Consider the following 26612-nt stretch of genomic DNA (forward strand, 5'->3'; position numbering starts at 1 on the left):
TGTCCTCAATTTAGGTCATCATGTCGTCTCATCTCCTTTTTCTCCTGCATCCACCGTGTGTGTGTTGTTTGTGTGTGTGTGTCTGCGTGTGTGTTTGTGTGTGTGCAAGCGTCAGCCGCTGCAGAGACCCGACAGCCAGGATGGAAACGGCAACAACTTCAGCGACTTTTAAATCGTTAAAGTCTACATTGATGTTAAAATGTATCTGACGGTCTGAAATGTTTTGCACGGTCTTTTGCTGTACATTTTGTTGGTAAATGAGTCCCACACACGTCTCGTCTTCATATCAAAAACAAGGAAATGATCAACCCGTTCTCACTCCCGCTTGGTCATTGGCTCTCAGAGTGCACGTGGGACTGCTGTGATTGGTTGTAAGTCGCGGGAAACTTCAGGTTATTGGTCAAATGTGCGGAAAAGTTGCGGCGATTGGTCAAAATTGCGAGTCTTACCAAATTTGCGGTGATTGGTTGAATTCGCGTGAATTGGCGCGATTGCGACATCGCGAAATCCTGGAGGGACTGAGTAATAAGAAGATGTAAGCATATTTTACTTTTTAATGTATTTATTTTGGTAAATGCTTGGGAAGATGCTATAATCACACAGTTAGCCTGGTTCCAGAAAGCTGAATCGCAGCCGATAATCCTGTTTGTTACTCAAATAGGTCTAGTGATTAGGGGTGTGCAAAAAAATCGATTCATATTCAAATCGCGATTCAAGCTCTACCGATTCAAAATCGATTCATAGAATTCCAAAAATCGATTAATATTTAAAAAAAACTACATACTACATACTGTACTTACATTTTTTTTTTTTTTATCGAGAATCGTTTTGGAATCGAAAATCGATTTTGAATCGAATCGTGAGCCTAAAAATCAATATCGAATCAAATCCTGAATCGTGCACCCCTACTAGTAATGTTATTATTGATGGCATGTTTTAACCAATTAGAGCTTAGCTGGCAAGAGTAAGAATGAAGATGTTATCTTCCAACATAGCTAGCTACATTCAGGACAAATAATGACTGAAAAATTGGTGAGAGCGCAGATCAGGCCCACACAGCTGTACAGGTTTTTGTAAGGTTATCACCACATTTCTTCAATTGTTGTGAAAAAAAGGAATTGAGGGTGCTTTCACACCTGAGCTGTCTGGTTCGTTTTAACTAAACCCTGGAGCTTTGCGTCAGATAGTCCAGGTTGTTTGGGCCGGTGTGAAACCTCCTTTGAACTCTGGTGCGGACCAAACAACTGAACTCTGGTCCGCTTGAAAACGGCGGTCTTGGTTCGCTTCCAAGTGAACTAGAGTTTGGTGCACTTCAGGTGAGAATACAATCTGATTCCAAATATATCAAGTGAACCAAAAACAGTGCATTTACTAGCAATTTTGAACCTTGCAAACAATTTACGAACTTCTATATGATTTAAGGGATAACTTTCAAATCCATAACCTATAATGACCATACGTCACTTGTCGTCTGTGTGACAACACATCATTATCTCTCTCATCAGGACTGCCCTCTCCTTCACTCGCTGTCTGTCAGCTGCTCAGATTGTTTACCTTCTTTTAAAATATTAGAAACACTGAACCAACACCAGAAAAGCCAAGACGTTATACATTTGGTGCTCCATTGTTTCTGAGACCAGAAGTGTCGTCGAGTTTCACTCGGGTATTTCAATAGACCAGCCATGTGACATCTGTTTACAATGTTTGGTGCATTCGACAAAGTGCAGTTGTGCTAACCGACCCAAATGAAAAATGCAACAATGTTGCAATTTCACCCCCGAATCGCAGTCTACCAAAGTGTACGTGTGATAGCGCCCTAAGAAGATCAAAGATGCAATAATGAGTCAGAGTTCATCAAGCTATTTAACCAACTTGGAACTAGATTAAACATGGAACCTACTATCAGACTCCAACTCTAAAGTGTCCCTGGTGGTACATTTGACTAGAAGTATAACCTTCTATATCTGGAGTTGCAAGTATTGTGAGTGAAGCTTATTCCTGTGTGTCATAGAACTTCCAAAAATATACACAAGAGTCCATAGAGCTGGTAGAAGTATCTTTCTACCAGCGATGTAAACACACAGCCATGTGCCTGAGATCAAAACTGCAGTTCAGTGCCTGGACACTGGGACACTGCCTAAGACTTCCCTCCATCATACACATATATTTATTATTATTATTGGATGATATATTATTGGTGGGCGTATGGACAAGCTGATTAGGATGGGATCAGAGGCGATCTGTGCATCATGCTTGGTAGACACACAGGGACACACAGCAGCGCTTCTCCTCTTCAGTTAAATAGATTAACGGTGCATTTCCTCACATTCAGTCAAATGGAGTTGTTGATAGAACAGAGGATTGGGAGACGTCGGATTGTCCGCTGCTTTGCGCACAAGCAGATCTGTTACCTCAGCAGAAAACCCCTCGCTTCTCTAATACCTTGAATCTGTCGCTTAAATAGCAATGCCCCAGGTGCAGGCGCACCTAGGCTTGGGTATAAAAGATATTCGGTACCGATACCAATACCGTGACGTCGATACCGGTTCCTAAACAATACTTTTTTCAATACCAATTTTATGTAACAAATCTTTTCTACTACGTGAGTCCGTCTCTGTGCGTAACATAAGAGATTTCCCTGCCTGCCTCTATGACATGTAATGCTAAACAAACATCATTAGATCTTGGTAGAAGCATGCTGCATGCTTATTGGCTCACTGATGCTGATGAGATTTACTCCTTAGGTATTGAAATTTTAAATGACGAGACCTTTTTCAATAAACAATACTTTTAGTACCGAATTGCCTCTAGTACTAGAGGCAATTCGGTGGGTGCCTAAAAACTATTGAATTCGGTACCCAGCCCCAGTAGCACCTGGCTTTTAAAGGCATGAAACTCTGATTGGTTGAATTTATTACACCCAAAACACAACTATGATTAATTAAGAGACTCAATACAACCCCTTTTGTGCCTTATTTTGTTCCCATATTATGTGCCGTTTAATTAGCAAAAGTGGAGTTAGTTGGACATGCCCTACATGGACTTACACCATGCAAGTTCAGACCATGCACTATATATTGTTTAAATCTCTCTCTCTCTGTCTCTCTCTGTTATGATTTGACTATATAAATAAAATTGGATTGGATTAAATAGAGCATTTTTTTTTTTCATATCTGGACATATATTGTTACAGTATGTTCCTGATCCCTAAAAAAGCTTCCTTCTTTTCACTCCCTGCCTCCTAACTTTGTGTATTTTGTAATGCTATGTAATGTAATGTTAATGCTCAGACCACATAAAACCTACTCAACTTTTGTTTGTTAAAGTTAACAATCAACATATACCTGTAACATCAGCCATAACAAAACCTTCAGTATTAAAGAAGAAGTAGCCAGATCAGTTTGTTCAGTTTTCTTAACGTTTGTCTAGCACAAAAATACATTGCCAGACCTATTTCCACAGCGCTGTGGAGTAAGATCTGGCACCTCCACACATACATTCTGGGATAGGAGAATAAAAACGCTTTGGGTTGTTTGCATTTCTTTAAACCAATCACAATCGTCTTGGGCGGCGCTAAGCTCCGGATGCAGAGACGGTGGCTCAGCAAACTAATCTCAGGAAGGAAGTTGTTTTGGTAGAACATTTGCACCCTGCAAAAGAAAACGCCACATACAATATTAAATGAAGTTAACTGTTCACACAGTACAATAACGTGAGCTATTTAAATTAGCTGGATACATAGTTAAAGCGCCCATATTATGCTCATTTTCAGGTTCATAATTGTATTTTAAGGTTGTACCAGAATAGGTTTACATTTACATTCTCTCACTGCTGCAGATCCTCTTTTCACCTGGTCTCTGTTTTAGCTACAGAGTGAGACCTCTTTTCTTCTTCTTCTTCTGTACTATCTTTGATTGCACTCGCACATGCGCAGTAGCTCAGATGTAGATCATGTCAGCTAGCTAGCTCCATAGACAGTAAAAGAAAGGCTGTTTCTACAACTTTGGTCAGTTACAAGGCAGGATTAGCTGGGAGACTTCTAAATGAGGGCGCACATGTAAGTAGTTCTTTTGTATATTATGGTGAACTTGTGTGTGTTGTAGCAGTGCTTTGCTATTGAGAACGAGGTAGCATGCTAGCGTTAGCATGCTAACGCTACGAGCTAACTCTGGCGGGTAGCCAGCTCGTTTCGGCTTGTGACATCACAAGCCGTGCCGATTTTGAACAGCTCACCCGGAGACTGAAGGCAGGACACATTCAGAAACCGTATCTCACTCAAAACAGCATGGATGGATTTTTTTCAAAGTTGGTATGCGTGTGTTTTTTTCATAATATGGGCACTTTAAATGTCATTTGCTCTTACCAGTGTGTCTTTGTGTGTACTTCGTCCATAGCAAATCTCCACCAGTCTGTCCCAAAAAAGTAAATGCCGTAAACATATTCTTTCTAAATCTTTACAATCATTCACCGAAAGAACCAAGCAGGCCTGCCCTGTTGCACCATCAAATTTTCTTCAAAACTTGCCATTTTCTGCATGTAGCTTGCTAGCTCGAAGTTTGTTGTTGTTTCCTAAATGAGCTTAAGAATGACAACACACAGAGGCGGAAGGTGAAGGACATCCGCGGCATCTCCATGGTTACCTGGCATTGACTCACGGAGTGTTGTCTGCCTGTCTATTCACATGAGGAGCGCAGTGAGACCCCACAGATCCATTATACTACGAAGTCTCGCTTACCAACTGAAGAGACCAGTACATGAGACAGATAATCTGTGGAAAAAATCATGTTCCTCTGCCTCCTCCTAGTGCTCCTAAGATTCCACCACCAGATTCCACCACGCCCGAAGGACAACAATCAATCAGAGCGAGGAGTCTCTGACTCAGTACACCAAACTGTCAAACTAGGCAGCGCTGATCAAATATGAATCAAGATTCTGTTACTGCATTGCCTATTTCTCACTTCTAATGTTTTCAAAAACGTATTTTAGTGTACAGTTTTAGCTGTAAAATGAGAACGTTTGCGATCAAGTTGAGCCAAAACCAAGCATCGCTAACTGGCCAACCGGCGTAGTCATATTTTCAACTCTCCAGTAAGCTTTTAGCACTGACTTAATGTAGGGTCCTATGGCGTCTGTCTTATAGCTTTTTTTAAATTCTTAATTTCACGATTCCATCCATTATTTGGTATCACAGAAACTATTGGGCTCTACATTAATGCTGCCAGCAGTCTGTGACTGGCCCCAGACGGGCCCTCGACGAAAAAAGACACTTGCCACCTAACAACTTTTCTGGGGGAAACCCAGAGAGAGTTGTGTGGAGCTGATAGTCATAATTAGCTTTGTATCAACTCATTTGGCAATGGCTTGAATGTAACGGACGTTCATTAATATAAAATAGCACTGTAGCTTTAAGTGTCTGCAGCCTCAGGCCACAATTAGTACCAGAGGTGGCTGAGTGAGGGAGGGCGCCAAGTTCCAACCACCCTAGAGCTATGATATCTGGCCAAGTAACCTCCATACTGCCCTGCTTGTTAACTAGTTGAAGAATGTCTGCTATGTAATGGCAATCATCAGAAAAGTAAGTTTCATAATGTGTGTCTCTTAAAATTAGAATAATGTGAATTAATAAGTCACCTATTGTCAGTGTCCTTACTGTAAATATGTTAAAACCATGGAATGCCAACTTTGGAGTGAGATTCGGTATCGGTGAAGTCGGTGCATTTTTTGAGTGGGCCTTCAGTGACATCACCCCCACCAGGTCAGAGCTGTTTGTTTTGGAGAACAGTTGTCAGGCGAAGTGGAAGAGAGCGTGTCACTGAGGATAATGGGAGTAATTCGAGTAAAACTGTTATAGCACATTTTTTTTAGTAGTTTAATAGTTTAATGAGCTTAAAATTGCACATTGCAACTGTTATTTTGAAAAGCTGGTTATTTATTAGTTATATATATTATTATTTAAATGTAATATTTAGTGTTAAATAAGTAATTGTTAAATGTAGTACAGAGTCTGTAGTCTCTCTACCCACCCCAGGGCTGACACAGGATGATTACAGGATGGGATGCAGATCTGCAGGCTCCACTCAATCACACAGACACAAAGGGAGAGAGAAAAAGATTGACTGCAGGCTAGGCAGCGGTTGAGGCCGTGACAAAAATCTGTGTTTACTGTGATATGATACGTGGGCAGCAAAATCCTTTTGACAAGAGGGCACATGCTGTATGACTGACACTACTGTAGGACTGAAAAAGATAAGGCATAAGAGCCATAAAAGCTACAGTGATACCAACACAACATAGGGGAAATATATTGGACACATAACATACTCCATCATCCACAGGTGAGACACTAAAGAAACATTATACTGATTGTATGATGCTGTATAATATGAGTCTCAGGTCAGCGCGGGTCATAATCTGATTTCTTGCTGCCCACGTCTGCTGCCTCACTGATTAAATGCCAGCATTACCATGTAACCTTTAGCTGGGAAGTAGCACACACACACACACACACACACACACACACACACACACACACACAACCAACAAGTTTTCAGTGTTTAGTTTTCTCCATCTGCAACAAAAAGCTCAAAAAGCAGGCCTCCATACACAGATACAGTACATCTACTCCCTCATCCCTCCTTATTATGTTTTGTTCATCTCTCTCTTTCGCTTTCTCTCTCTCTCTCTCTCTCTCTCTCTCTCTCTCTTTCTCACTCTCTCTGTCTCGTGTTCACGCATGATTGCCTGTTGAGCCAGAGGTAACCCTAGGGGTGTTCTACGAAGCAATAATAGTGGGTTAGCAAAGTACATTAAGCCTAAAGCCATAGTTTTCCGTGTAATGAAATTGGCTCTCTTTCAACCTGGCTAGATAGTTTGGTATTTGGTGGATTGGATGATTGAAGTTTGAAGAAACAAGACATATTGGCAATTTAACAATTTATTCATTTCACAAACAGAAACCTCAGTAGTGTGTGGAAGAACCATACACAGCAACAACAGCCTGGCACCTCCTCCTCTTGCTGGTCACCAGCCTGGTCACACACTGCTGTGGGATGGCATCCCATTCTTTAACCAGCATTTGTCGCAAGTCAGCCAACGTGGTTGTGTTGGTCACTCTGGCACGAACATCACGTCCAAGCTGATCCCACAAGTGTTCAATGGGGTTGAGGTCAGGACTGCTGGCAGGCCATTCCATCCTCTCCACTCCCACATTCTGGAGGTAGTCTCTGATAAACCTCGCCCTGTGGGGGGTGAGCGTTGTCATATTTGAGAATAGAGTTCGGTCCCAGACTGTGGAGATATGGGATTGCCAATGGTTGCATAATCCTGGGGGTACCAAAAGCTCAAAACAAGTGTCAATAGCAACAGCAAAATAACCTAAAAATAAGAGAAGATTTGGCAAATTTTTCATGGGTGCAACCCACATACTCAGCACTGCTGCTCTTCCCACAAATGCATGTTCCTTATAAATGGGGCAACATTTGAAAGGGAACTAAACAGGCTTTCCAACGGTATAAGATGTATTGCCAAAAAGCATTGTTACCACAGAGAAATAATCTACCAAACACAAATTTCCTTACTTTTTGTGCTAAATTTATAATGCAGAAAACGATGCTTGGGGTGATTTAGAAATGGTGTCATATAGCTATTTATTACATTTGTATTCATTGTTTATTTAATTGATTAGCAAATGACTGATACTGAACTTGATCTTTATTGAGCTATTTATTTTATTTTTAGTGTTCATTTCTAGAATTGGTTTGGCAATGCAGTACATACATTTATACAATTTAAACAACAAACAAGATTTCTGCCAGCAGTCCTCCCTTGACAGAAACAGTGTTGTTTATTGCTCTAATATGTTTTCATGATCTTCATAGGCGGAAATAGGTGGCATGAGATCGTTCCATTTTGTGCAGCGGTCAAATGATCCGACAAACGGCCCTTTTTATAGGAACGCTCACAGAGCCTGAGGAAGAAACCCTGGGTTAACAAAGACATACTCTATATATACTATAGATACTCTTTATCTCTGATTGTGGCTTTAGGCTTTGGCGAGCCAGCTAACATAAAGAAAGCTGGACTCTGTCGAACTTCCTTCGTAATACAACAGTTTGTCTTTGTTTGCATTGTGATTTAAACCTCCCCTCTCCCTTTTTTTCTTTTTTCTTCTCCTGAAATTGCTTCATATGACTCCTTGGAGACGAGAACATTGGAGATTTCCTGATGCAGAATGTACAGAGAGAGAGAAAACCTATTCCCGGTCAGAGCTCGTTAAAAGCCTGTCCTAGTGGTAAACTTGTCATTGTGGAGAGGAGGGCGATTGATCGGGAATGTGTCCTGTCAGGGGTACTGTCAAACCAGAGTCTGGATCTGATATGGTTATCTGCTGGGTTTCATTGATAAATGATGCGAAGAAGAAACATAGACCAAAGGCCATTTGAAGACAGTAATTTGTGGTGTTTTGCCTTCTCCTAATTAGGAGACAATTTAGGTTTTTTTTAAGTAGTAATTGCAAAGAATGTGGCAAATCTCTAGAGGAAAAGTATAAGGAAGCAAAAGAAAGGCACTTATCTTTCCTTGTTTTTTATTAGATAAAGCAATGTACAAATCATTCAACAAGCAGCCAACACATTTTTGACCAGAGGCTGGCTCATTGGTCACTCAAGCAGTACCTTTCACATTATAAAAAAGAAAGACTAGTGCAGCTTCAAAGGGATACTTTGCCAATTTCAATCCAGATCTGTGTCATCTTTGTGTGGGCGCTGTGTTTAGATGAACAGTGTTTTGCTTCACTCCTTGGCAACAGTGCACGGAGCATGGAGCAGCCAAGGTGTGCTGAAATCTCAGCAGACCTCCGTGACGCATTTTGACCAGTGATGCAATGCTCATCTGGAAGCTCTGTGCACTGCAGCCATGGACACAGCCTCACACTGTTCATCTGCACACACTGCCCACACTCCCATGTGAGCTGTATTTAAACCATCAAAATATCTCTTTAAGTTTTCCAAAACTTTCTAAATTGCCCAAATGAAACCTGCCTTTTTGATGTACGCTGCAAGCCGTGAAAATATCTTCACTCTATGATAGCGAGTTGACTGTGAATTGTTAAACTTATCCAAGCACTACAGCTTAGAGCAGAAATTGGTAGGGCAGTACTGAGGTTAGTTGCCCACCTAATGTAGCTCAAGGGTGGGTAAGTATGAGCCCTCACTAAGCCACCTGTGGTGCTAATTGTGTCCTAAGGCTGCAGACACCTACAGCACTAGCAAACTGTGACTCTTAAACTTTAGCCCTCTGACCCCCATCGTCGTGAAAAAAAAAGTACCAGCCTAGCTTATTGTGTCCTCTCTTACATTACTGCAGAAGTTAGTTATGACAATTCCAGCTCTGAAACTAAAATGAAGACGCTAGTCCAGCCTTAGCAATGTTGAGAGTGAGCGTTATCACCAAAACGAAAAACAGCTGATTTCTTAAGCAAAATGCAAATCCTCCTTACAAATAATCGCATAATCACACAAGCTGTGTGTGCACTTCAGCTGAATATGGTGACAGTGGGCTGGGGTTTAAAACACATGACAGCCACCCCCTCCTACCACACAAAACCACATTTTGTGTGCCTACACATCACGACAGCGTGTACACAGTCCAGTGACCACCAGCAACAGACACTTCAGAACCATGGACAGTGAACAGCGATCACTGCATTTTGGAACCCATCACCACAAACAAGCAATATTATTAATTAATAAGATTATTAGATAGGGGATTAGTTTTTTAATAACTTATCCTTTGATAATGGCATTACTTGAAAACCAAGTTCAATAAAATGTAATTGCTGGAGTTGAAATGCCTTTTAAAAGCCTTGGTTTTCTGCACCAAATTAGGCTTCGGTGTAGGTCTTTCTTTGCCGATTTACTTCATCTTTTCATTAAAATCATCTTGGGGCTCCCTGGTAGCTCACCTGGTTGAGCGTGCGCCCCATGTACCAAGGCTTAGTCCTTAAACGCATAGTTTCTGTCTCCCCCATGAGGAATTGTAAGTAATGACAACAAAACTGTCAGCGCATCCACATGATCCAAGTCTTCCGTGATCACGCCACCCCCCCCCCACTCCACACAGTTGCTAGTAGCCAAGGAGACATGTAGGATTAAAAAAAGATGATGGACTCTTCAGAAGAGGTAATTATCTTCACTCAAGTTTCTGCGCGCAAAAGTCGCCGGACGCCACACTCGCCGGACGCCACAATCTTCTGAACATAGCCATACTGAGAAATACAGAGAGAGTTGTGTGGAGCCGATAGTCTTAAATAGCTTTGTATCAACTCATTTGGCAATGGCTTGAATGTAACAGACGTTCATTGAAGGAGAAATCCGGCACAAAATGAACCTAGGGGTTAATAACACGTGTACCGAGTTCACCGTTCTCTGAGATTTGTTTTGCAACGTGCATTCAGTTCCGCTCATGTTGCACGGCGTTCGACTGGCCCAAGATGGCGCCTGCCTGTATATGTGAAAGGTACTTTCTAAATCTAATCTTTTTAATAAACTGTCTGTAGACTTACAAAGTTCTCAATGCTTCGGTTTAAATGTAGGGACCCTCATTATGCTACCAGGGAAGTGTGGTGCTATTTTGAGCCTTGTTAGTGGTATAGAAATAGCGATTTCCCGACGACTAGCGTTATAAGGTAATTAGCAGTTTGCGATAAAACTGGTCACATACAATTAGCATGAAAACAAAGAACGGTGAACTCGGTACACGTTATTAATCCCTAGGTTCATTTTGTGCCGGATTTGTCCTTTAATATAAAAAAGTTACGCACTAAAGCTTAAAAAAAAAAAAAAAAAAGAAGTTAATATTAAACAACGTGTTTAAAGTGGCAAAAGTGTCCTCCTCATCAGCGTTAATGTAACTTGCGGCTTCCTTTGTGAACCAACAGGCTAGCTAGCTAGTTTATCAGCCGTGCTCATGGATCTATGAGCAGTGCTAGCTTGTGATATAAAGTTAGTGATAACAAAGCCTGCCCATTTGGAGTGAAGATAGGATTGGTCAATTTGAAATTAGTCTCTCATTGAAAACTATTGCTCAGCCTTCTGTAAATGTATAGCTGGACCACCAATCACAGAGCTGAAAGCACAAATCTTCTTCCCAGCAACTGCAGAGGCAGCAGAATTCTGATAGGTCGACAATTCATTTAACCCTTCACATTTTACGGTTTATTTCCTCAAAAACGCTATTTTTAAATGTTGATTGTCATATTATGAAATGATCAAATACAATTACATCTGATGACTATTAAATATAATTTCTTAGAATTGCTTAGGCCCTCTGACAGTCCATAACTGACTTAAAGGGACAGTTTTGTAGAGGGACGGAGCAGAGGGCGACAGTTGATTTGATCTCCCCATTTTCCTTACTTTGCTTTTTTGTTTTTACTGTTAACTTACATTCTGCACTTTGCTGCAGACATTAAGAGCCATTATAAAGACATGTTTATTTGAGTTTATTCGACACTGATGTTAGTCAGCGATTTACAGAAAAATGTTGTAAAGACAATTGACCTCTCTTCGTGCTTCCCCCTCGTTTTCTTTAATTTCTACACTTTTTTTTCCTGCTGATGAATGTCCGATGCGTTAGGTAATACCACCCACTTACTTGTAAACACTTGTGGCAGAAAATAACTGCAACCACATGCTGCCGTTTGTATATGTGTGTACGTGTAGTTGCCTGGTTTCTTATGCACTAAACTGTTAACCACTAGCAGGCGTAAGGCCATAGGGTTGAGCATTTTAAACTTACATCATATTTCTCCCTTGTACCTGCTGTGTACATGTACATTGCGTGCTGACTGTGTCTAAAGCTGCTCAGTTAGAGAATGCATACTGTTCATGAGGTTAAGACAGTTTGCATTAAACACTGAACCTAAATGAATGGCACTTTACATCCCAATGCATTAAAATTCCATCTTTAGGAGAAAGGACAGCTACAGCACGACTGGCATACTTGTTGGAGACACCTAGTCTACAGTCTGTAAAGCTAAAGTTAAATATGGCAAGATAAAGTTATATTAATCCAGTCTTATTACACAAAATGTGTGTGTGTGTGTGTGTGTGTGTGTGTGTGTGTGTGTGTGTGTGTGTGTAACCCCCAATGTAATAATAAATAAAGGTAACTGTAATTTCACGTTTTCCCAGTAACTGTAACCGATTACAGTTACTTTTATTTTGTAATTAAATTACGCCGTTACATGTCTTACTCCCCAACACTGTTAATAACATTTTCCTGTGGTGCGACAAACTCAGAACACATTTTTGTATTTGTTTTATCAGGGCTTTAACCTCTCTCTTTCACTGACACATTCAATAAATGGTGTTAAGCTGTCACACATCCCTGCAGCACAGAGGTATTTAACTGCCTATGAACTCGGTTAAAGAAAGTTCATTTTGAGTTGCCCTCAGTTTAGGCTGAATTAAAAAGAAAAACACTACAACGGGTGGCACACCACTCGTAATTTCTATTAATCATTAGAAGCTGACAGAATGGAAACAACTTATAATACTACAGTAAATATGTAAATTCCAGTGGCTGAAGGTGTGGAGGGGTATCATATTGTTCTCCATCATTTAACAATAGAATAGTAAACTTTATTTTTGTAGCTCAAAGTGTTGCAATTACAATTGCATTAAACAGAATCAAAGGTTGCAAACGAACTGTATAGAATACAATAAAAAATGCAATGTAAATGTAATATTTCAATGAAATAAGCGAGACAACTAGAAACTTAAAGGGGCTACACTCCAAATACTGAAAAAAATTCAGTCTGTATATTATTGTTTCCATGTGGTGACGAAAATCTTTTAAACTGACCGTTGTCAATCTGAAATGAAGACAGTCAGCAACTGCATGGCCTATTTCTTATCTATTAAAATGTTTTCAGAAACACGTTTCGGTGAACTGTTTTTTTAAAATAAGAGATCGTATTCCAAACGAGCCGTCATTTTGGTCGGTTCTGAAATCCGGGAGCAGACAGCCACACATGACGCGTTTGTTCAATCATCCATCCATCTTCATCCGCTTATCCGGGGTCGGGTCGCGGGGGTAGCAGCTCCAGCAGGGGACCCCAAACTTCCCTTTCCCGGGCCACATTAACCAGCTCCGACTGGGGGATCCCGAGGCGTTCCCAGGCCAGGTTAGAGATATAATCCCTCCACCTAGTCCTGGGTCTCCCCCGAGGCCTCCTCCCAGCTGGACGTGCCTGGAACACCTCCCTAGGGAGGCGCCCAGGGGGCATCCTTACCAGATGCCCGAACCACCTCAACTGGCTCCTTTCGACGCAAAGGAGCAGCGGCTCTACTCCGAGCTCCTCACGGATAACTGAGCTTCTCACCCTATCTCTAAGGGAGACGCCAGCTACCCTCCTGAGGAAACCCATTTCGGCCGCTGTTTGTTCAATCAGGTGCAGCTATTGCAGTTGTAAGTGGGTGGAGCCTGTTTTCTTTGCTTGTCAGTGGTAAGTGAAGAGAAACTGACAACTGCTGGTAGCAAGCCCACTAGCGTGCAATGCTGGGAAGCGTGAAAACAACGCGTATATGGACATGTACCATGACCGCGACAGGCGAAAATGCAGGTCTTCCCATCTATTTTGAATCAGGGTAGTGCGTTTCAGCTGCGGATTCAACTTCTGGAGAAACGCAACCCGATGTCACACTGCTGTGGCCAAACAAGCGGTATCAGACTTGCCAGTCGGTTTTGAGGCGGTGTGAGAGTCCCGTTACAGTAAACAGGAAACATCACTGCCTTCATCGCTGCCACAAGACAGTTTTAAAACACTATAACGGGTTAAAAAAAAACTAAACACAAGCACTGAACTGCCTGGGTGTTTGTGTAACAGCTGACTGTTTCCTGCAACAACAAAGCAGTCCCGCCGTTTCTTCTTTCTCTCTTTCTCCTGAAATGAAGCTGCCTTCAAGTGCGGTCGGAAATGTCGAGATCTATAAACGTGACGAAAAAACAGTAACTGTGAAATATAAAGTCTACTTGTGCTACATTGGGGGGTTAAAGAACACAACAGGACGTCACACAAACGGGTCATTCAAGTGACATTCCCACGTCGCACAACCCTGCTGCGAATCAACGGATCACTTATTCTAGTGTGAATGGGCCTCAACAGCACTAACGACTACATGCAAAACAGAGCATAGTGCATGCACTAACATGCACGCACGGCTGGACCGGCTTCCAAAGAAAGAACAGAGAAGGTTGGATTACAACACACACGAAGGAAGTGTGACTTCCTTCTCTGCTCAGGAAGCCATTACTCCACTATATCTTTACATAACAAATATTTGTTTGCTGCTATATATATATATAATATTAATGTTCTGAATGTTGAGTACAGCCCCTTTTTTTAAAAGCAAGATTAAAAAGATACGTTTCTTGAAGGAGTGCTTTTGAGCATTTGGACCTAGGACCTAGCTGCAGACAACAGCAGTATGTCCCATCCCTTTTTTACTCTGTGCTCCGTTCATCCTATTCTGTGTAAAGCCGTTCAGAGAGGCTGCACACTGCACTTAAACCACCAAATACCAGATAACGCAGATTATACATTTTCAGAAACAGCTTTAATGCAGCAGCTACTGTAAATCATATTGATTTTTTTCTTTTCTTTCTGTAAATCCGGAGATTATGAAACTCTATTGTTTCACCCACTGTTTGACATTCATTATTTCACAGAATATTTAACAAGATTAGTGCAGTATGAGAGGGTGACATCAGTGCAGTGCTGATGTCAGCCTGGTCCAACCACCATCACCATCCTCCACATGAGTTTGTTTAATCCTAAATCATGATGGATGCTCATAGATGACTTAGATTGTGCTTAACATGAGGAAGAAGCATTTTTACATTTACTTTTTAAGCACTTAGCAGAGGCTTTTACCCAGAGTGGCAGAGGGCAACAGTCACATAAATCCTGTATGACATAAGAGAATAAAGTTATACAAACATTATACAAATGTTTTTAGATAGAATCATGATACTTACTTGTACTTATCACTGTAAAACTTTTCACATTGAATTAACAGTAATATACTGGCAGCAGCGTCGCCAGTAAACTACTGTTTATTTACAGTATGCACACTGTTTTTAAATTTTAAGGTATTTTACTGTATTGACAGTAAATACCTGTAATCTGTAACATTCGCAGGTAGTGCTGTAACATTATTTTCTCCCAGAATGCATTGCCATTTACAGTATGATCCTGTATAACATTAAAACGGTAAGATACTGTGAGATTTTTGCTGTAAATTTACATCAAAGTTTTATAGTGTATACTTTTTAACCCTTGTGCATCATTAGGGACATTTGTGTTTTAAATTGTTTGGATCATTTTGGCTCTGTTACAGTAATACATATTGCATAATTATTGGTAAAGGGGCTTTCACACCGCCGGGCAGTAGGGATGCATGGGCAATATATCGATATTACAGTATATCGATACCGATACATGCGGCTGGATATCGTCCTAAATTTTGGACATCGTAATATGACACAAGTGTTGTCTTTTCCTGGTTTTAAAGGCTGCATTACAGTAAAGTGATGACATTTTCTGAACTTACCAGACTGATCTAGCTGTTCTATGTATTGCCTTTACCCACTTTATGTCCACATCATTGGTGATTATTTATCAAAACTCTCATTGTGTAAATATTTTGTGAAAGCACCAATAGTCAACCCTACAATATTGATATCGATGTATTTGGTCAAAAATGTGATATTTGATTTTCTTCATATCGGCCAGCTCTACTGTGGGTGAACTCCCTGCGGGATGAGGGATGCGAAAGATGGGAAGTGGTTTCGATCACAGTGGTAGGGGTATGAAGCGGTTGCCGCTAGAGTTTAGATTCTCTGCCCGAACCCGGGCAGTTATTTTCCGCCACTATCTTCGGGCCGGGCCGGGCCGGGCCGGGCCCTTGATCAAGCATTTGTGTTTTTTATCATTACTTTATTAGCCTAATTGGGTGGGGAGAAAGCTATGCCATAATCAGAAATATTATCTATATATAGGCTATATTTAGGCCAAAGTAACAAATGTGTCCAAAAAGTTACACAAGTTGGACTACAGTTACAAAATGCAACACGTGTCATGCGCGGAGTCTCCTCCTCTCGCACACATCACACCGGGGCTGCTGGGCTGTATGGTGTAGCATCACACCGGGCCTGCTGGGCTGTATGGTGTAGCTTAAGTACAACATGGAGCTTGAGGATGTAAAGAAAAAAAGAAAAACAGGAGAGTTACCTTTGAGCAAGTTTGGAGGAAAGTCGGAGGTATGGAACCATTTTAAACAAGTCGTGGGCAGTGACAACATGTGTGTCGGCTTTGTCGAGTGCATTAGGCTAAGTGTGGCACGCTGCTCGCCTATGACAGCAAATCAAACGGGGACTTGGATGATGAACAGACGCATGAAGCATGCACGCATGAAGCAGGCAACGTCCTCTTTTGTTACTTCTCCAAGCATGAGGGCGAAGCAAGCCCTCACAGAGAAATGCGTTGAGTTCAAACAACTCTGAATTGTAGTTGAGAACGTCAGTTATAACGGCCCACGTATTAAAAAAGTGTTGGGTTGAAATCGGGCTCGGGCTCATAATTCCAGTTAATGTGTCGGGCCGGGCCGGTCTCGGATACAACGTGCACGGGCTCGGGTTTGGTCGGGTTGATTTTTTGGGCCAGATCTAAGCTCTAGTCGCCGCCCACGTGAGCGTGCACAGATTTTGCAGTGTGAAACCAGCTTAAGGAGGTGAGGTTTTCCTCAAATTTTGGAAGTTAAGCTTTAGTTCCTATAATCAAAACTATAGTCAAAAATAAACTGTGTATCCAAAATACAGACCCTCAGACCTTTAAGGACAGGATCCCAGGGGGCCAAAGGGGATGTGGTTTGGATCATGGCAGTAGAGGTATGTGGTTGCCACCTACGTGAACATGAACACGTGATTTTGTTCACCGTGCTGAACTCCTAACGGTAACTGCAGTAGGAACTGCTTTTAATAACGCTTTGCTTTTTTGGGAAACTGTCTTGCAGATAGGCGGTTGTCAGGGCGGTTGTCAGGGCGGTTGTCAGGGTGGTTGTCGCGCAGCTGTGAAAAACAAACTCAGACCCTCAGACCCTTGAGGACAAAAATGTCCCCATTGAAACCCTGAAGTTGGTTAAAATATTTAACTAAGTGAAAGTGAAAATAAATAATAATATATAATATTTCATGGCATTTTTTTCACGCAGACATGTTTGTCCTCTAATGACACTAGAGGACCTTTTTAATTTGAGGCACAAGGGTTAAAATCATTTATTTTATTTGTGTTCAAGTATTTTCTACAAATAAATGATTTTGTAGAAAACATAAAGTAAGACAAAGTTCCCCAGTGTTAAATGAACACAAGCAGCCGCATAAGAACTTTGCCTAAGTATTCTAAAATTAGAAACTGGTCTCATCAAAGAATAAGTAAAGTAAGGTATGAATCTAAATATAGTTTCCGTGTTTGGGTTTGGGTTTGATAGTATTATCTGGTGTGTTTGTTAGCATGTGTGTTTGAATTGTAGATATTTTGTAGTATGTCTGCCCTTCCATTGGGTCTGAATAGAAAAGAGAAAGGACAGCTTTGTACGATGGCCTGTCACACACACACACACACACACACACACACACACACACACACACACACACACACACACACACACACACACACACCTTTGGTCTGTGTCCGTGCCTGCATCGACTAGGTTCAGTGAGCCTCTAATCTGTGAATTGGAAACACAAAGACTCCTCATAGATGCTCCAACAGAACCAGTCATGCCAACAGACCAAGATTATTGTGGTTATTTTGGGGCTGTGGAATTGGCTAAAGCGGTGTCTCATTAGTATGTAAAGAGGCCTGTGTGTGGTGTGAGTGTGTATTTGGGTTTGTACAATTGTTACTGCATTTAGGAATATGCATACAATAAGTGTCAGGTGTGACGATACAGAGACTGAACTTAATTGTGTTCTTCCCTGCATGTTCTCAATGTGCTGTCTGTCTGCCTGTGTGTGTGTGTGTGTGTGTGTGTGTGTGTGTGTGTGTGTGTGTGTGTGTGTGTGTGTGTGTGTTGCACTCCTCTTGTCACTAGCTGTCCTTGCTGTGAAGGTTCTGTGGGAAACACATTCCCCTGTAAGAAATGGCCCAGCAGAGAAACTGAAGTTCTTTTTTTAAGATGACTGACTATGTTTGAAATCTAAGGTGATCGGCTAAAGCTCCTATAGTAGCTACGTTTAATCAGAGCAGAATTTAAAGCAGTAAAAAAGAAAATGAAGTGAGAAAAGGAGAGAAGATTTAGTGGCGCAAAATATCGATTTAGATTGCATGTTATTTGCTATTTAGGCAAAATGGCACAAACGCCATCCCAATTTGAATTTTTCATGTATTTTAATCCTGAGTAAATGGAAATATATAGTATATGATACATAATATATGATTTGCTGTTGCCAATCGCTGGTCACTGTAGTAAAGAAGATATTTGAGAATGGTAAAGCATGTATTGAGCACGACCCGCCCTGCTCTGTCTCTGATTGGCCAGTACTCGTTGTCCTTGTTGGTTGGGGTTGGTTAGGTCTAGGCATGATGAGTGAGATTGGTTGGGGTTAGTGTAAGAATATCAGATGCAGAGTAGGACGCGACATGCCTTCACCATCCTAGGGGTAAAAAATGATTGCTTCCAGGAACATGTCTTCATCATTGCTGGGGTCATTAACCACACAACCCTCAGGAATTATCTTCCCAGACTCTTCCAACATGTTAAATTCCCAACTAGGGGAAAGAACAATTTAGATCATTTATACTAAAAGAGGACGCTTACAGGAGCCCCAGATCACAGGCAAATCGGCGATGGCTCGGAGCTCACAAATCAGAGCTGTTGAAAGATGCGAGGCGAGAGGCTCTCTGGTGCCTCGCAGACACATTCCAGATATCTACAGTAGCAGGCTACATATCTGGAGCTGTCGGGGAGTTGAAAAGTCAATTAGAGCACAAGACACTGGTTGAGGGGAAACCTGGGGAAGGGGTCGCCTGTAACAATAGGAACTTTACTGTATGTGTTGCATTTGCAACAACCTGTAGCCCTTGTTTCTGACATGGACATCCATTTTTGAAACAGAATCCTGTCTCGCACGTGGTATTACGTCATTTCCCGTGTCATTTTCCGCATGTGTAGTTTGGAGACCAGACATACACATCAGGGATTCCTCCTGGTGAAATATCTGCTTGGTACACGTTTGACCATAACAGACATAGAATAAAAGAAAAGTTGTGTTTTATTTTTTCATTCCAAGCTCGTTTTTCAATAGCATGATGTGAGATTCTTAATTTTGTCTGTTGTTTCCATTTCTGTCACTCCCCCCCCTCTCCTTGCCACTGTCAGTTCCTATGAGCAGACAGGCCTGTGTTGTGTTTGGGCCACACAGGGCCGGCTGATGCTAAAGCCGCCTGACTCACAAGCTCTCGGCTGTTGAGAGAGAGAATGTCACTGCACATTGGGTTGCCTTCACGTTACACAAGCCAATGCACAAATGCACACAGCAAACAAACATCCAACGGGAAAATACACACACACATACTCACAGCACACAGACAGTACACACACAGAGCAAGCCAAGCAAATCCCAACTACGCAAGCGCGCGCGCCCGCACACACACACACACACACACACACACACACACACACACACAGGGCTACTCGGGCCACTCGTATGCAAAATCATATGCAACAGGAAATGCACATGATGGCTGTGAATGACTATGTGGTATATTCTGGCATGTTGTGATTAGCCAATGCTGTTGGGACAGTGATTGATTTGTGCTGTCACCTCTGTCAAGTCGAGTTGAGGATGGAGGGACAGAGTGCCGTCAAACTGATATCTCACGCAGGACTGCTTCACACTGAGCACGTGTGGATCACTGAATTTAAACTCTTGGGCACTTCCTCCTTTTGGTTCAGCTTTTTATTTTGGCTAGAGCAAAGCAGTACCATGCACCCTGAACATAAAGGGTAACTTCGTTTTTCTTTTTTTTCTTTTTTAAACCTAGACCTTATTTTTCCAAGTTTTTGTGTGTAAGTGACTGATGGGAACAACGATCTCTGAAATTGGTCCAGTTTTAAGCAAGATCGCTTCAGTCGACAGCGGTGAAACAAGCTACAATGTTAGTTATTGGGCACCTTCCATTTACGTTCACAAAAGTGCTTGTTTTGCCACTGACATGCTCAGATTATTATTCTTAGTGTCTGACAACATTATGGAAAGGTTCTCTACAGAGGTCGACCATTCTGTTAAAGAGTTCAATTTACCAATTTACATGGTGAAATACACGCTAAAATAATTCTGGTGGGTTTAGCGATAGCACTCTCTGAGCTGTTTCTGGTTAAACAAAAAGGATTTTATTCTTTAACAAAAAGGTCTCAATTTAGATCCTCTCTCCAATGTTGTCAGACACTAATAGTAGTTGCAAAAACAACACTTTTAGTGGATAGAATGGACAGTGAACATTTGCCCTATAGTTAACCTGACAGTTACAGCGTTCTCGCTCACAATACTGAACCAATATTTATTATAACCCAGATTTTTGTTCACATTAGTCACTCAGACACCAATGCATGGGGAAAAAGAAAACAAAATTACCCTTTAAGTGACTCCAATTAATTGCACCTGTATGCCTTAAAATGCCTCCAAAAGAGCTGTGGTGTGATTTAATAGCAGCACTTGACAATGTTCTTTTTTAATTCTGTGGTGTTGTAGTTCTTTCTGTCGCTAGTCCAATTATAATTCGCTGTATTACGACTACAAATTAGACCAATATGCAACTCATATTGCACCCAATTTAGACACTTATGTCCTATAATGCCAATGAGGAAATTGGGGAACTCTGACATCTGACTTTTTTTTTTTTTTTTTTTTATGTCGCAATATAGTTCTTACATTTTATTCATAATGGTCTTAAAATGGTCTAAAAAAAGTCTTAAATTGGACTTGTTGAAACCTGCAGAAACCCTGAGAATTCCCATTTACCCGCTCTCTTGTATTTACTTTCCACATGAGTCCCTCAGGAGATCTTCCTCTCGCTCACCTCCATTTGAAATTAAATGTTTAATATTTTGTTTCCTTTTAGTTTTATTCAGCATATATGTGTGTGTATTTGTCTCTCTGCAGCAATCCATGAGTTTCCCAGGGATTACTTCACCAATCAGGAACGTGTTGATGGAGCAGTGGGTCTACATGTCCTTTGTGTGAGTGGTACCTGCAGCACTCTATACACTGTACACACTTAGAAAAGGATGCCGATGCTTAAAGAGCACCCATTATGCTCCCCACCCCCACCCACCCACTTTGAGTGTGTTATATAGTTGTTTTGTGTATGTAAGAAATGTACAAAGTACAAAAAAACACATTCCACTCCAAAAATTCCTCAATTAATGATGTCACTGATTGAGAATGCCAGCCCAGTTTTGAGTAAAAATATGATGCTGAAAAGTATAATGGGAGTCATGTCTCCCTCGCTCTCAACCTCTTCACTCTGTGCATGCTCAACTCTTGACACACTCGCTCAAATTTTCACAGCGTTACAAGTGTGCCACTTGTAAAAAAAAAACAGAAAGTAAAAGCCACAAACCTGCTACATGACATTATTTATTTTTTAACCTAAATCTACATTTTTATTGAATCGTCATGTTTTGATGGCAGTGGCTTGCTGAATAAAGGGCCGACGAAGAAAAACGCAAAAGAGCGATATGTCTACACACGGCTGATGGTTATCCCCCCACCCCCATTCATTTAGGAACACTAAACCTAAAGTCTTAGACGTTATTCTCACCTTGAACTAATTGTTTCCTGCAGCCTCTGTACAATTTAGAGTCCAAGGTACTGTAAATTCTCTATTGGAAGCCAATATTCAAACAATGGCCAACAAGAACAAATAAAGGCCGTTTGTGAATAAAGGCCCGGTAAAAGAAAATGGAGGGGAATTACCTGTATTGGAAAGGCTGACTTGCATTGGTGAACCAGCATAATGTACAATGACACAGCAATATTCTAGCATTTCAGACATGTCATACTCACCAGTCTTCCCTCTACATAGAGACAGAGCGCATCGCATCATACTCTGAAAGTCACGCCCACCGGGGGGGGGGGGAACAACTCTCCGCTCTCCATTGACTTGTATTGCAGGAGGAAGGTTCCTCCTGTTAATTTCATCTGCTAGCAAACAACAGTAAAAATGCCTAAAAGCTGCTGTGTGGTGATATTCACTACCAACAGGGTAATTAACCCATGACTTAAGTTTTTATAAGCTGCCCACCTGGAAAACTGAGCTTTTATGAAGTCAAAAGTGGATACAGACGTGAGGAATCAGCAGGAAGAATGGGGAGACAGTGGGATCATGACACTAAGCTAACGTAGAAATTACCGAAATTACGTCATTTCGGTAATTTCTATAATTTTACACGGGCTCGGGCTGGGCTCACGCTCCGGGTTGCGCGGTAAATGAGCGGTCAGGTGATGCGTTTCGATTAGCGAGAAAAAATATATAGTTGTTTATTGTCCCTTTAGCAGTGTGTGTGTGTGTGTGTGTGTGTGTGTGTGTGTGTGTGTGTGTGTGTGTGTGTGTGCGTGTGTGGGCGTGTGCAGACGGTCTACATGTTCCTGGCCTTGGCCTTGGTGTGTGACGACTACTTTGTCCCGTCTCTGGAGAAGCTATGTGAGGTAAGAGAGCACCGCCTCCACTGAGCTTCCATCACTACACAACAACTCCCTTTGGGATGCGCTGGGATGTACAGTATTTCTGTGAAGAATAGTGTTTTCTTTGTTTGTTTCTTTATTTATTTTTTCTTTCTTTTCTTCCTGTATTTATTCTTTCTTTGTTTCTGTTTTTCTTTCTTACTTTTTTCTTTCTTTGTGTATGTATTCTTTTTTTTCGTTTTTCTTCATTTATATATTTCTTTTTTCTTTTCTTTCTTTGTTTCTGTCTTTCTTTATTTATTTATTCTTTCTTTCTTTCTTTATATGGTCTTTCTTTTTTCCCTTTCTGTTTTTGTTTCTGTCATTGTTTCTTTATTCTTTATTTATTCTTTTGTTTTTTTCCTTTCCTTCTTTCTTTCTGTCCTCCTCTTATCCTCTCTTCACCAGCGTCTCCAGCTGAGTGAGGATGTTGCCGGAGCAACCTTTATGGCAGCAGGCAGTTCAGCTCCTGAATTGTTCACCTCTGTCATTGGTGAGAAACACACACGCACGCACGCACATACAAACACACACACACACACACACACACATTTTAGCTGTACAGACTGTAGACTATACAGACTGCTATACAATGTTACTCTGCTAATGTTTTGTGCATTTTATGATTTTAGGTTATCATTACTCTCATAATACTTTTCTTATAATAATTTGTATTTTCTATTTATTGCTGGTATATTTACATATCCAGATATTTGTATTTTATTGCAATGTATAGCTATGTTTTCCACAACATTTCTCTAGAGATTGAGAGTTGCAAATAAGCTTGTTGCAAACTTTTAAGCCTGTGACTACTTAAATCTATGAGTTCAACTGCAATTTTTCATTCTTAGATTTTTCTTATTAATGGTTTTGAGAGGTTTTAAGAGGTACATGTGTCCCATATTTCACAGAAAAAGGGAAAAAAATAGAGAAAAGTCAGGAAAAACTACAATTTTATGTGACAGAATTTTTAATTTCTTATTCCAATAAACGTCTGGTGGCGCTCAGATTTATCGTTGGACAGTTTGGGTGTCCGGACCCCAAGGTAAATGTCATTAACCTTTTCAGAATAAAGTCCCTGTGAACATAAATATAAAAAAATGCATAAATATTTAGAGGCTTCAATTGAAAATTATTGTTTTTGTTAATGCACTCAATTATTATTCAGTTACCGTTAGCAGGGCTAATATAGCATTGTGGATCGGGTGGCTTTTTGACTACACACAACCAAAAGATGTGAACTAACTTAGATTAGATAGACTTTATTGATCCCAAATTGGGAAATGTCAGTGCTGCAGCAGCAAAATATCAGACACACAGCACACATACAGAATATACAAGAAATAATGAATGAAGGAAAGAATGTACAATCACATATACATCCCCCCCAAGTTGGGAATAAAAATGTACAACTACTTAAATAGTATTTATAAAGATGGAAGTCGCGTGTGATAATTTGTGTTTGCGATCTGCTGCAGGAGTTTTCATCACGAAAGGTGACGTCGGGGTCGGCACCATCGTGGGCTCGGCCGTCTTCAACATCCTCTGCATTATTGGAGTGTGTGGGATATTCGCCCTAGAGGTATAGTGCAAAATACAGACACACGCACACACACGTACCGGTACCTATGTCTGTTTCTTTCTCTCTTTCCATGTTTCCCTCCCAACATTCACGCAAAACATTACCAAGCATTTTAAACACTGCACTGTTAAGTATGCATCCATGAGCCGACCGATGTTGTTAAAGAATAATTTTTTATTTTGAATTTTCTGCAGTACGCCCAAGTTGATACCTTTTTAAAAACGGTTCACATTAAACATTGGATGGAAACTACACTCTATCTCTCTTTCCTTCATTTCATAACTGCATTTATTTTGTAGCTGAAGTGTGTGTGTCAGAAAACCATATCTGTCCCGTTCAGCTGTAATCCCAGGAGGAAAAGAGAAACATACTTGAAAGATTTTTTTTTCCTATTTAGATTACATGTTATGTAAGGCCAACACACACACATACACACACACACACACACACATACAGAGCTTGGTTTATCTTGTTAGTAGTGCAGAGCAGTGAGTACCTTGTGGGATGTGTTACTCAACAGGACAAAAAATGTAGTTCAGTTGCATCATCTCACTACTCTATGTCTGTCTGTCTGTCTCCCAGGCAATTCGTCTCTCCCGCTGGCCTCTGCTCAGAGACTCTACGTACTACACCCTGTCTATCTCTGCTCTTATAGTGGTAAGGAACATCTTGATATTACCCAAACACAGTCATATTAAAGCTACAGTGCGCCCCTATTTTATATTAATGAACGTTACATTCAAGCCATTGCCAAATGTGTTGATACAGCACTCTGTAGTTCTCAGTATGTTTACAAAATGGTGTTCCATTCAGAATCTGCCAGTGCATCCATTTCGTAACAAAAACGTAACATTAGCCTACTACTCTTTGGCCGGCTGGCAAGCCCAAACAAGTGACATGCCTGTTGTTTTGTTTCCGGTCTAGCTAGATCCGGTGTGGTGTTGTAGTTTTTCTAACGTTACTAGTTGTTGCAACAGCATGTGAAAAAAAACTAAAAAGTTTGCTAGGCCAAAAAGAACGTTAATCTCGCAATAAAAAAATTTACACCGTTAAAATGGGTTTGCGTTAACGCCGTTAATAACGCGTTTAACTGACAGCACTACTGAAAACCCGAAGAAGCACCCACGAAATGTTTCGGCCAGTGATTGTACTGCTAGGAAAAGAGCTACACGTTCAGCAAAAGAACTGAAATGACCGAAGAAAGTGACCGACGGACAACCGCATTTCTGTTAAAATTTAAACTAATTTTAATTAAAGTAATTAAGATAATTACCTCTCCTGAAGAGTCCATGTTTTTTTGTTTTTTAATCCTCTCTGTCCTCCTTGATTTGACGGGATAAACGCTACTAGCAGCTGCATGGAGGAGTGGTGGTGCAGGATCACCGAAGGCATGTGGATGCTCCGACAGTGTTGTTGGCGACAAAAAAATGACGCACTATAGCTTTAACATTGCAATTACAAAGATTCATGCTAGAGTGTCTTGCGAGGAGAATTATGAATATATTTTTAACTTAACAACCGGTTGGACTGTTGTGATTATCCACATATAATTATGCCTTTGTGTGTTGACAACATGTGGGATTTCGACAGCTGTGTGAATTACATATTCAAACCTAGGACTTTCACTTCTCTGTCATGTTCCTCTTTTCCATATTACAGTTCATCTATGATGAAAAAGTGGTTTGGTAAGTTTGGTAATTTTTAATAAGTATTGATTGTTTAAAATGAACCACAAGAATGAACGGCATGCCTCAGATTGTAATTTACAGAATAATTCACATGCTAAATTCATTGTGCGTTCCAGGTGGGAAGCTCTCACGTTGATTCTGATGTATTTCGTCTACATTTTGATCATGAAGTAAGTACTATAATTAAGTTCAACACCTTATGTTTTTTTTCTTAAAGAATACTCATTGACAAAATAAGGGCACTTTAAAACAGGGGCCACAATCCGTTGATTGCAGTAAACCTGTAAAGCATATCAATGTAATGTTGTTCATTTTCACCAGTCAGAGTGCTCTCCGAGAGCCATATTGCTGTGTTACATCAGCGCCTATTCACATTAAAAGTTGTTGTAAAGCAACTGCAGAAACTGTTATATTCGTGGTCAGGTTCTGCACATTATTTTTCAAACCAAATGGGTGAGATTGGATTATCCCATTTATACCATGGCCAAAATGTAATTTTTGGTAACTATTACTTTTTGGAAACAATGTGTTCAGGGCACTCTCTGGGTCAACCT

General features: G+C 40.8%; 1 protein-coding gene across 1 annotated transcript in view; it reads left to right on the top strand.

The window, feature by feature from the left end:
* LOC144532690 (sodium/potassium/calcium exchanger 3-like) overlaps positions 1–26612 on the top strand; it is a 133335-nt gene that overhangs the window by 86199 nt on the left and 20524 nt on the right. The window contains exons 3-9 of the mRNA XM_078273597.1: positions 21226–21302; positions 22699–22773; positions 23197–23281; positions 24267–24370; positions 24953–25027; positions 26030–26055; positions 26175–26228. Of these exons, the coding sequence (XP_078129723.1) occupies positions 21226–21302; positions 22699–22773; positions 23197–23281; positions 24267–24370; positions 24953–25027; positions 26030–26055; positions 26175–26228 (496 nt within the window). The remainder of the gene's footprint in view (positions 1–21225; positions 21303–22698; positions 22774–23196; positions 23282–24266; positions 24371–24952; positions 25028–26029; positions 26056–26174; positions 26229–26612) is intronic.

This window comes from Sander vitreus, chromosome 17 (genome assembly GCF_031162955.1).
Source record: "Sander vitreus isolate 19-12246 chromosome 17, sanVit1, whole genome shotgun sequence".
In the NCBI taxonomy this organism is placed as follows: Eukaryota; Metazoa; Chordata; class Actinopteri; order Perciformes; family Percidae; genus Sander; species Sander vitreus.